The following is a 13,007-nucleotide window of genomic DNA, read 5'->3' as shown; positions in this document are numbered from 1 at the left end:
TTGTGTGCATTGTATGAAATGAGAACTTAAGTTTGCAGAAAAATAAGATGGGTATTGATATGGCAGTAATGCTCACAGCTCAGTTCCAGTGATTAACTAGGTAATTGTCTACAGGTAGGTTTTAAAATTTTAATAGCTCTAAATTTGCAACCTTTCTCTTCAATGTTGAGAGGAAGGATGTGGAGGCATTGGAGAGTACAAAGGAGATTCCAATGACTGAGTGGAGGTATAAAGAACTGTGTAGCTATGAGGATAGATTGAAGAGGTTGGGACTTAAAAGATGTGGGCATCATTGGCTAGGCCAGCAGTTTTTGCCCTTGAGAAGGTGGTGAGATGCCTTTTTGAAGCACTACAGTCCCTGTAGTATAGTTACACACTGCTGTTCAAGAGTAGTGCCAGGATTTTGATTGTAGTGTAGCTGTAGTGGAGCAGCTTGGTTTGAGGTACTTCAAGTTCTGGAGTACATGGGCTATTGCTGGAATCTTGTCAGGGCCATCAGCTATTTACTGATATAATGTGGGATGAATTGAATTGGCTGACGACTAGCATCTAGGAAACTGAGCACCTGTAGTGGAGGCTGAGGTGGATCATCTGCTTGGCACTTTTGACTGAATATTGATGTGCTGGGCTATTGCATCATTGAGAATGGGGATATTTATGGGGCAGCCTGCTCCATTGAGTTTGCTTAATTGTCCAGCATCATTCATGACTGGATGTGGCAGGACTGCAGAACTTCGATCTAATCAGTTGGTTGTGGAATTGCTTAGCTCAATTAGTTGATGCTTATGCTTTATGGTACACAAGCAGTCCTGTGTTCTGGCTTCACCAGGTTTTGACATCTCAGTTTTAGGTGTTCCTGGCACACCCTCATTCACTCTTAATTGAACCAGGGTTGATCCCCAAGCTTGGTGATAAATGTTAGAGTTGGGGATTTGCTGGGTCATATCGTGTTTGAGTACAACTCTGCTGTTGTTGATGATCATGATGTGGAGATGCCGGCGTTGGACTGGGGTAAACACAGTAAGAAGTTTAACAACACCAGGTTAAAGTCCAACAGGTTTATTTGGCCGAAAGCTTGTGTGGCTTTTGCTACCAAATAAACCTGTTGGACTTTAACCTGGTGTTGTTAAACTTGTTGATGATCCACAGTGCTTCATGGATGCTCAGTCTTGAGTTAGGATTGACTGCAGACATCTATTTAGCACAATGACAGTGCCACACAACACAATTGAGTATCGTCATCTGAAGATGTGACTTTTGTCACTCGCTTCTCTGCTGATGCACAGCAACAGCAGTGTGTATGATCTACAAGTTGCGGAAGAAAGTGCAGAAACATGCGAAGCCTCTATGCAGCACCTTCCAATTCACTATAACTAGCATCTAGGAAGACAAGGGCAGCAGACACATAAGAACACCACTACCTGCAAGTTCCCCTCCAAGTTGCACACCCCATCCTCACTTGGAATGGAATTATATTGTTCCTTAACTGGCTGGGTCAAAATCCTGGAACTCCGGAGCAGCAGGGCGGGTATACCAAGACAACAGTGCAGAGGTTCAAGAAGGCAGGTCACCACCACCACCTCAAGGACTAAGGAATGGACCTAGTCGGCGATGCCGTTCACCATTGGTGAACAAATTGCATTGCAGGAAATCAGAAGCAAAAGCAAAAATGCTCAGCAGGCCAACGAGTGTCTATGAAGGGGAAAAAAACATGAATTAACGTTAACTTTACCTCCCCTGTGTGGTCCTGAATTCGCTGACTGCCATGTTCGTGTCGACAGGATGGAGTAAAACATCTCTCGGTGCTCGCCAACTCGCCGCTGGAGAGCGACAGAGAGACATGAAACAACTGGGGGAGCAAATCCATCCAAGTGCATTGAGCTCCAGCTATTGGTGCCGGTGAAGTCATCATTTGTAGCATTGGAGCTATGAAGAGCTTCCTCGGTACAAGTCAATAACTGAACATAACCAGAGACTGACAGCCCACAAACCTGGACAGCACAAAGCTCCCTCGTTTTAATTATTAATGTAATTCTTGTGGCATTACTCGCAATGTGAGAAAAATTCTGTATCCTGGTGATTTTTCATAGAATCATAGAAACCCTACAATGCAGGAGGCCATTCGGCCCATCGAGTCTGCACCGATCACAATCCCACCCAGGCCCTATCCCCACATATTTACCCGCTAATCCCTCTAACCTCAGGACTCTAAGGGACAATTTTTAACTTGGCCAATCAACCTAACCTGCACATCTTTGGACATTTTTGGAGGATGGGATGATGTTGCAATCTTTCACCATTAATCATGTTTGTTACTTTTCGAAAAAGAAAATATACTTTGGGCTCAGTGGCTTATTGTACTTATGAGTCACTTCGCTGCGCATATTGTTTTCTGTTTTCTTCACTTAAGTTGTTGCATATTTTAACCATTATTATGGTTTTCATTTCGTGCGGGTTTCCTGGTTTGTGCCAACGCAATGTGGGCGTGGTAACGTTTTAATTTTCTGGGAGTTGGCTTTGCATCAGTAAATACCCTAGATGTGGCCAGAGGGAAATGAGAGGTGGGTAATCTATTGCAGCATTTATTCTAAACATTGGCTAATCGCAGGCATGTCGTTTATTGTCAGGACTTGACTCACACTTACTGTTTAAAAGCTGTTTCTTTTTTGGATTTTATGAGCAGAGAGAGAACAGTCGGCAGCAAAACAATGACAGACAAACCAACTTTGAAACAGCACCCCTGAGGAATTGTCGTGTGTCAGAAAACGTGATTCTGCAGATTTTGCTTCAGTTTCTGGTTGTTTTCCCCACGAACAGAATTGGTTTGGTTTTAGCTGACCTTAAAACCCTGGAGAAAAAAAAACATTCCCTTTTGCAATTAGTGTTGCCGATTTCTAAGAGATGGGCAAGAATTATCAGTCACCCAAGGTTGGGAAAGTTAAAAAAGAAACGATGCCAACATCAAACCCTTTGGTGTACCTGAGGACACTGCCGACAGTAGTAAGTTTACTGTTATCAGTCACTTCTGTTGTGTTTTGCCTGATGCTGAATGTTAAAACGGCGGTGTTGCAAGATAGGATAAAGCTGTTGGAAAATCAGAAAGGGAGCATTTCACTGCAGGCAATACGGGAGATTTTATGGGACGATGCAACTTTACTACCTTTGCTACAGAAAAGAATCGACCGACTTCAGGAGGTAAGTGATTAATTGTAAATTAAATGCAACTGACCGAATAACAGTAACTGAGACTTGCGTCTCACTTGCCTTAAGGCAACTAATTTCCATAAGTATTCCGTTTTGCACCATGCCTGATGCCACCTTTACATGTGTATTACATTTCAAACAAGAAAACTTTTATCCATTGCTTTCTATTCGCTATAACTTTAAAAATACACTTGCTGAGTTCATCCTTGGGGTTTGCACTTGCTGTTATTGCAGTGTTATTCTGGTTAACTGTAATCATGTAATACTGTTACAATTATATTTGTATCTAATTTGTGCAACTACCTTGTTCCCTCTATCTGACAATAAGTGTAGCTAAAACGAAATATAAGATTGAATATTGAAAATAAATACAACTTGAATTTTCCATGTCTTTATCCTTTGTTTTGCACTACGTTATATATAAACATTTCCCAAAGAGCATTGTTAGGAAACACTTGTTGAAATTTTACAGCAATCAGGTAAGGAGACTATTGGATAACATTTGCTTTCTTATGGAAATAAATTTATTCCTTTTCCAGTCATTTGTTCACCATACTATCATATAGCAGATTCATGACTAAGGCCAGTGCATGTAGAAGTGAGGAGCAAGCAGCAAATGGATAGCACGTTAGTTACAAAAAAGAGTCTATAGTTTCAAAAGTATTTATTCAGACTGGTGAAAGGTTTGTCCTGGTGTCCCACAGGTGCTGGGGCCAATGTTGTTCAGCATATCCATAAATGATTCAGACTTAGGAATTGCAAGTATAACATCCAGATTGGGGAATACAATTAATACTGAGGAAGACTGTTACAAAATACAAAAAAGATGTTAAACTTGCAGAATGGCCATATAAATGAAAAATTAATTTCAATATATGTAAGCATGAAATAATGCATTTTGCTCGGAAGGAAACTGGAAGCCACTTACTCTTCGGAAAACAAGAATCTAAATGGGCTATTGAAGCCCTGGGGGAGAGATTCACAAATCAGTGAAGTTAACAAGGCAGGTTTGCAAAGTGATACAAAAGGCCAATTTTGTCAATTTCTGGAGGAATAAAATTCAAAATCAGATGTTATGTTAGGCTCGTGTAGAATTTTGGTTAGACCTGAGTTACTGTGCCCAGTTCTGGTTTCCACATTAGGAAAAAGGTTTTTTATTCATTCTTGGCATGTAAACATTCCTGACGAGGCCAGCATTTATTGTCCATTCTTAGTTGTCCCTGAGAAGATGGTGAGCTGTCTCCTTGAACTGCTGCAGTCCATTTAGTTGTGGCTACACCTATAGTGTTGTTAGGAAGAGCGTTCCATGATTTTGATCCAGTGATAGTGGAGGTACACTGATGTGTTTCCAAGTTGGAATGGTGTGTGACCTGAGGGAACCTGTATCTGGTGGTGTTCCCATGCATCATGTATCCTCTTAGAGGATAGAGGTGCTACCAAAAGAGGCTTGGCACTGAAAAAGGCGGTAAGATGACTAACAAGTATGGTGTCAAAATTGAAAGATTATTATCAGAAAAGACTGAACAAGCTAGAGCTCTTTTCTCTAGAAAAGGGAAGGCTGAGAGGATGACCTGATAAAGAACGTCTTTATAATTTGGGGGGGGGGGGGGGAGGGATTCCCAAGGATAAAGTCAAAAAGTGGGGTAAAACTTCTGACGTCAACCGTGTGGAATGGCACCTGATCCTTTTTCCACTGAAGGTCACAGAACGGCACTTGAAACTCTTGTTGGAGTTTATCTCCTAGTCTCATTGTTACTTTAACTTGGTTTCATTTCAAAATCTTGGCAATATTTTCCAAGTCAGTGGGAAAGAAGAGCTGGCATGATGAAAAATCAGCAGGCGATTTGGTACAAGTCCATTTCAGGCTGCTGGGACAGATCACTTTCATCCTCAAGATGTTTCCTCTTGTGTGGTGTGGTGTCCAAAACTAGAGGCCATAAAGAGAAAGTGGTTGCTAATAAATCCAATAAGGGATTCAGAAGAAACTTCTTTACTCAGAGAGTGTTTAGAATGTGGAACTTGCTGCAATATGGAATGATTGAAATTATGGGATATGGGGAGAAGGGGGATCAAGAAATTGAATTTAATGATCAGCCATGATCGTAATGAATGGCGGAGCAGGCTTAAAGGGCCGAGTGGACTACTCCTGCTTCTTGTTTCTACGTTTCTATGATGAGCACCAATGCATGTAAGAGGAATGTAAATATGTATGTGAGGTGGGGAAAGGAATAGAAGGATATGTTGATGTGGTGATGGGAGAAAATTCATTTCAAGCATAACATTGACATAAATCTGTTGAGTCAAATGCCCTGTGTGTAAATACAAAGGCTGGAAATTTCCCATCCTGCCCGCTGCGGGAATCATAGTGGACGGGACAGAAAATTTGGCAGATAATTTAAAGGTCCTTTGAGCTCAGGTGGGTATTTCCAGTCTTGGGGCATGCACAGCCAGAAGTTCTCACCCCATGTAATTCTATGTAATGTGGTGCCAAGTCTTGGCAAGTATGTATAAAATCCCAATACAGTAATCAGAATAATTTTGATCTTCGGAAAATATAACAGTTAACTTATACTACCAGATTTTCTGGGCAATCGCTTTTGGTTGATTGTTTCAAATGTTTCCTCAGTTAAAACCATTTGTTTGAAATTACTGCAGATTTGTATTTATAAAGTGAAGAAATCTTTTGGAACCAAATGTACTAAAATCTCACAAATGTACTCTAATTGACATATGTATCAAATATACTCATTAGAGACAGTTAGCCATTTAATGAAATACAAAGTATTACATGGGAATTATGGTAAGACCTCATCTGTTTTTAACTAGCAGAATTGAACACACATCAGATGATACGTGCTGAGCATAATATATATGGACTCAATCCCAGAAGTTCAAATGGCAGAATTCTGTTACTGTCTCTTGCCTCATGATTCAGTTTACAAACATGGTGGCACAGTGGTTAGCATGCCGCAGTGTCAGGGTTCAATTTCCAATTTGGGTCACTGGCTGGGCAGAGTGTGCATGTTCTCCTTGTGTCTGTGTGGGTTTCCTCTGGGTGCTCTGGTTTCCTCCCACGGTCCGAAGGACGTGTTGGCCATGCTAAATTCTCCCTCCAGTGTACCTGAACAGGCACCAAGGTGCAGCGACTAGGGGATTTTCACAGTAACTTCATTGCATTGTTAATGTGAGCCAACTCGTGATACTAATAAATAAACTAAACTAGACTAAACTTTTAAACAATTTTTAAACCTTGATTATGTGAGATTAAGGGCAGAATTTTACAGTCCCTCCCGCCGGCGTGATTTTCCGGTCCCGCTGAAGTCGGTGGATATTTGGACGAGCTCGCCACTCCTTCCACAATAGGGCCATAAAGTTCTGCCCAAAGATTTCACTCAAATAGGTGCATTAACAATGTGTGAATCACTTCAGCTCAGAAATCAATTCATTATAAGCTACTCCTAACAACAGCTGTCCTCAGGTACAGAAAGTAAAGTAAAAAGTAAAGTTTATTTATTAGTCACAAGTAGGCTTCCATTCACACTGCGATGAAGGTATTGTGAAAATCCCCTGGTTGCCACACTCCTGACGCCTGTTTGGGTACACTGAGGGAAAACGTTTAGCATGGTCAATGCACCTAACCTGCACATCTTTGGACTGTGGGAGGAACCCGGAGGAAACCCACGCAGACACGGGGAGAATGTGCAAGCTCCACACAGACAGCGACCCAAGCCGGGAATCGAACTCAGGCCCTGGCGCTGTGAGGCAGCCGTGCTAACCACTGTGCCACCATACCGTCCCAACAATAGGTGACTGATTATCAGCACAACACAAAGGTTCCTCTGCTCTCACCACAACACAAACAGCATTGAAACTGAAAAGCAATTAAAATAAATCTGAAATTGCCTTACAACAAACAACTGAGTCCAAATGGTATGGTCAGAGGTTTGTGGTGCCAAATGCTGCAAGTGAGCAGTCAACAGCTCAGGTTGCTATGGAGAAATGAGAGTTGTCACTGTGCAATGCCAATGCTTAAAAAAAACCCTCCATAATATGAGTATACCATATATATATGTAAGAAAAAAATAAACCAAACAAGCCGCCTCCAAAATACATTGGTTTTTCAACTAAAAAGGAAAGAAAATGAGTGGTAATTATACAAAACTTAATATAGGAAAAGGAGGTGAGTATATGAATGTGTTAATGGTTAAAAAGACTGGAGATGGAAATCGTTAAGTGGAGCTACAGATGTTGAACGCCATGCTGAAAAAGTTCTAATATTAGCTTACAAATAAAAAGTTATTTTAAGTGACTGTGAAGTTCAAGATGATAAAATAAATGTTTGAAATATTAAATAAATATTTTCTAGAAATATTTACTCGAAAGACTAAAACTAATTTGCAGTCCAACATTTGCAGCGCACACTAAAATATATTCGTCAGCCAATTATACTCTCTGCAAGGCCAATTACAGTTAAAAAGGAATTTGAACTTCTCGTTAATAGCTGAAAGGATAACACATGATTTCATGTTTTAAGACTTCTACTGTAACAAAAGACAAAAAGCACTATTGACTAAACATTGTCTTTGCAGACAACTCATACTTTAAACCAACAAACAGAACATTCCCATTTTTCTTTTAGTACAACTGAAAACATACTTTACAAATATACCTCACAGTGTCTTTCAAGTAGATAGAACCAGTCCATTGTGATTCTTGGCTCCCAAGGGTTTACCCTTGTCTTTTCCTTTCTCAACCTGGGAATGTTTAAAAAGAACTATTATTCACAGTGAGATTCCACCTTCCCCCCACCGCCCCCCCCCCACCCCCCCAGAGATTCTTCCTCTAATTAAGCTAGACAAATCTTCCAATTTCATTTTAATTCCTCACAAATTCAGTCTTTTCAATCTGACTGTAAGTTCCAACCCAGATTCCTGGTGGTGTTTTGCTGCCTATAGCTGCTTGCTCTCCTTCTCCCAGATCTTGGCAGACTAGGCTTGTCTATGAGTTTTCAGAGATATCATAAACTCTTCTCTGAGCCCATTGCCATGAATTACATGGGCCTTGTATCCAAGCAGAAATGCTGATTAGCTATTCTTTAGAACCCAACATTTTAAACACTTTTCTGGGACTTCTGGGACTGGGATGGTGAGAATCTCAGTCTACGCACTGTCAACACAAAGACTCCTGCTATTGTCTCCGAATGTAAGTACTTTGCATCTGCTTCCCTATCAAACAATTTTTAATCTCTAACAATCAAACCGCATAGGCTTGTTGTCAAGCAGGATTCTGAACAGGTCAAATCACATGACCCTCTTCATTTTACCTCAAATCAAAATCACAGTCCCAAAGCATAACAAGCTTATAAACTTTGTAATTGTAACAATAGGCCGCATGGTATATGTGTGAACATTGGAATTGTTATACTAAAAAATAACACCATCGCCAAAATCTTGCTGTCATTTATGCCAACGGGATCTTAGGATCCTGCCAACAGCACACCCGCACCATAGGTTCCTGTCAGCGAGGGGTGCGTTCAATGGGAAATCCCGTTGACAACTGCGGGACCATAAGATTCCACGACCAGCAGTGGCACAGTCATTAGCACTGCTGCCTCACAGTGCCAGGGACCTGGGTTCAATTCCGGCCTCGGGTCACTGTCTATGTCGAGTCTGCATGTTCTCTCTGTGTCTGTGTGGGTTTCCTCTGGGTGCTCCGGTTTCCTCCCACAGCCCAAAGATGTGCAGGTTAAGTGCATTGGCCATGCTAAATTGCCCTTTAGTGTCAGGAGGATTAGCAGGGTAAATATGTGGGGTTACAGGGATAGGGTCTGGGGTCGGATTGTTGTCAGTGCAGGCTCGATAGGCCAACTGGTCTCCTTCTGCTCTGTAGGGATTCCATGATTCTAGTCTATGAAACACGCCAGGGAGGAGGAGAAAAATCCCACCCCATCTATCGATATTACCTTCTACTAATCTGGTAATCCCACAATGCTACTATAATGAAGTTGTTCATTAATGACTAATAATCAATCGCAATCAATCTACTATACACCAAGAAATTAGGTGATAAAATTATCAGTGGTAGGAAGTTTGGGACACCATGGGCAGGATTTTACAGCCTCACTCGTCCCGAAACCATAAAATCTCGTCCAAGGTCAACGGACCTTCCCTTGTTCCACCCCTTCCCGCTCTGATTCCCGTGGCGGGTGGGGCGGTAAAATTTTGGCCCATTGGTCCAAAGCCACCTGTTCCTCCCAATAATGATACACTTACCGCCTGATGTATTTTGAATTTTTGACATACTATTTATCTATTCTGAATATCTAGGTGGAAATGATTTGGATATGACTGGAAGATAAGGCACATGTCCCTCTGACCTCCGCAACGGGAAACACTCCACTTTCCCACCCCTACCATGGGACTTAGACCACGATGGGAGAATTCCACCCATCAGGCTTTTTTGTCCCAGCTGCTGTCTTGAGTGAGGTCAATTAATTCAGCAGAAGGTGTTTGATCTGGGACTTTGTGATCTACATTTTTCAGTATCATACAGGAGACTGCATTTACTCAGGAAATAACTATTCAGGCTACAACAAGAGGAATTTCTACTCTTTAGTATAAAAGTTAAACAAGGCTCATTAAGATTTCTGTTTAATAATAAAAATGACAAGGGGAGGATGTGGTTGAATAATGTAAAGTAACTATTAAAGTATGCGCAGCATTTCTTTTCCCTGCACCCATTTTTTTTGTCTGGGTGTTTAGAGTAACAATATCAAACGGCAGCCTGTGCTGTTCTCCTTCAAGTATCTAAAGTGAGTTATTGGGAAGAATAAAGCTCAGCAGATAAATATGCTAACCTGGATTTAGGGAGGTCAAACAGAAAAGGGAGTACACAATAAATGGGAATATATTGAGAGGGGTAGATGAAGTGAGAGATCTTGGCGTGCAATGCATAGGTCCCTAAAGGTAGCAGTACAGGTAGATAAGGTTGTAGAGAAGGCATATGGAATGCTCTACTCCATCGGCAGAGGTATAGGATATGAAAATGGGGATATAATGATGGAACTGTATAAGACACTGGTGAGGCCACAACTGGAGTATTGTGTGCAGTTCTGGTCACCACATTACAGGAAGGATGTAATTACTCTGGAAAGAGTACAGAGAAGATTTACTAGACTGTTGCCAGGGCTAGTGAATTGTAGCTACAAGAAGAAATTGGAGAGCTTGCGGTTGTTTTCCTTGGAACAGAAAAGGCTGACGGGTGACAAAATTGAGGTATACAGAATTGTGAGGGGATAGGGAGAGAGCGGACAGGATGAACCTGTTTCTCTTAGCAGAGAGTTCAAAAACTCTCAAGCTAAGTGGCAGAAGGGTTAGAGGGGACATGAGGATTTTTTTTAAGCAGAGGGAGGTGGGTGTCTGGAATTCACTGCCTGAGTTAGTGGTGGAGGCAGAGATCCGAAACTCTTTTAAAAAGTACATGGATCTTCACCTTAAGTGCTGTAAGCTTCAGAGCTATGGGCATGTGCAGGAAGATGGGATTGGAAAGAGCACCTGGGTCTCTTTGGGTCAGCATGGACAAGATGAGCCAAAAGGCCCCCTCCATACTGTATCATTTCAATGGTTTTATGGTTCAATGGATCGTATTGAGCCCAAAAATCAATATAATTTCAAGTTCCTTCAGTTGTTTCAAGTTGCCTAATCTCAGGCAGGAATAAAATTTTTAAAAATCAGGTTGTATTAAGGGTTGAATTAAATTAAACCTTTCTTGCAACTATCTTTTTGAACCACAGTAAGTCAGGGCCCCAATCCTCCCACAGCACCTAAATGACTCCAAATAAAGCTACAACGACATTTATTCTTCTACAATAGTGTAATATCATTAATGTCCTCCTGGACCTTTCTGCAACCTTTGACAAACCTATCCATACCATTTTCCTCCATTCGCATCACCTCATTGGGATTGTCCTCATTTGGATCATAGCTGGGAAACCTCCAGAAATGGCTTCTTTGCCCTTTGATGCACCATCAAGAGCCCCCAAAGATCCGTCCCTGGTCCTCCTTGTCTTCATCCACATCTCTCCTGACTCCTCCACTGCCCTTAGATTTTCAGACTGCCTCCCCAACATTCACTCTTGGAAAGTAGCAATTTTCCCGGATAAACATTGGAAAGTCATTGGTTTTTGGTTTCTGCCACAAACTCCATCCCTCCCCAGTTTCCCTTTCAGATTGTACCACATTGAACTGTGCTCCTGACCCAAATCTTCTCCACCATAGAGACCATTTAGTACCAATCCTCATCTTTGCCATTCCTTAACCCAATTGCTGCTGAAATCCTCATCCACACCTCTATCGCTCTCACACTTTACGTTTCCAATGTTCCTTTAGCCAGCCTTCCATTCTTTAACTGCTTGAACTCATCCAGAACTCCTAACCACATTCTATCTCATACTAAATCTTGCTCGTCCATTACCATTGTTCTCAGTGAACTTCCTTGCTCCACCACCAAAAATATAAAACTCTCATATTTGAATCTGTCTATGGCCTCATCTGATCTCTGCAACCTTTTCTAGCATTGCAACCGCCATGGACTCTGTCTCTTGGACTCCAGTCTCTTGTGTGTGCCTCTTCCATTTACCCCACCTTTGCTGCATATGTTTTCAGAAAATCCCTCTCTAAGCCCCTCAGTCTTTCTACCACCTTCTTCTTCTTTAAGAACCTTCCTAAGAGCCACCTCTTTGACCTATCTTTTGGTTGCCCCTTCGAATACCTCTTTCTTTCCAGCTGTAGATTGCTACCTCTCTCACGCGGATCTGTCCTCTCCTCATCTGTACACTGCCCTTCAGCAACACTATCAGAAAACATGGCTGAACTTCCACTTTGAAGCCGATAATACCCAGCTGCACCCTTTCCAACACGCCGCTACCTCTGTGTTGTCCATTTGCTTACCTGATATAAAAGTCTTGGATGCCCAAATTTCTCCAGTTAAACACTGCGAAGACTGAAGCCATTAACTTTGCACCACAAACTCTAATCCCACCACCCACAGTCTGTAATGTTGTGCCAGACTGCTTGGCAGTCTCAGTACACTGTTACACTCCAAGCTGAGTTTCCAACCCAATATGCTGTCCATCACAAAGACTGTCTGCTCAGTCTTCTGTAGCATACCCTGACTTGGATCCTGCCGCAATCTATCTTCATCCATGCCTTTGTCACCTCCAGAATTGAGTATTCCCAGCCAGCTTCCCATTCTCTGCTTCCTGTAAATTTCAGCTCATTCAAAACTCTGCTGAATAACTCTTCTGCACCAAGTCCTGGTCACCTATTACTCTTGTCCTTGATGACCTGCATTGGCTCCTCGTAACCAAAACATGCAATTTAAGATCGCCATCCTTATGGTTCATCATCTTATGCCCTCGCACTTATTTGTTACAGCCTTACAAACTCTCCATTCCCCCATTGATGGTCGTGACTTCACCAGGCTAGGTCTACTCTGAAATGCCCTCCCTAAACACAATCGCCTTTCCATTCACCTCTGTTCCTTTTGGGTCATCCAAAAACCCATCTCTTTGAACAACTTTGTGGCCACTTTTCCTTTCTCCCCTGTTCTATCTTGGCATCTACTTGTAAGCCTCGGTGAAGCTTTTTGAGATGCTTTTTCCAAAGTGTCGAATTCCGGTGTGGAAACCGGTGAGAATCCCGCCTGCACCAATGACAGGAAAACTCATCGAATATTCAGCCTCTTTAACAAAACCTGTTTTCCACATGATTCCCGCTGTGCTCACAACGGCTTGCCTCTGTTTT

The 13,007-nt window shown here is 42.0% G+C and overlaps 1 protein-coding gene across 1 annotated transcript in view; it reads left to right on the top strand.

Moving 5' to 3' along the window:
- Window positions 1-1,163: 1,163 nt before the first annotated feature.
- Window positions 1,164-13,007, top strand: part of LOC144505341 (uncharacterized) — a 171,384-nt gene continuing 159,540 nt past the window's right edge. Inside the window, exon 1 of the mRNA XM_078231461.1 lies at window positions 1,164-3,195. Within this exon, the coding sequence (XP_078087587.1) occupies window positions 2,902-3,195 (294 nt within the window). The 5' untranslated portion in view covers window positions 1,164-2,901. The remainder of the gene's footprint in view (window positions 3,196-13,007) is intronic.

Source organism: Mustelus asterias, chromosome 16 (assembly GCF_964213995.1).
Source record: "Mustelus asterias chromosome 16, sMusAst1.hap1.1, whole genome shotgun sequence".
Taxonomy (NCBI): domain Eukaryota; kingdom Metazoa; phylum Chordata; class Chondrichthyes; order Carcharhiniformes; family Triakidae; genus Mustelus; species Mustelus asterias.
Note: the sequence above shows the minus strand (reverse complement) of the source record. Positions and strands in the feature narration are given on the sequence as shown.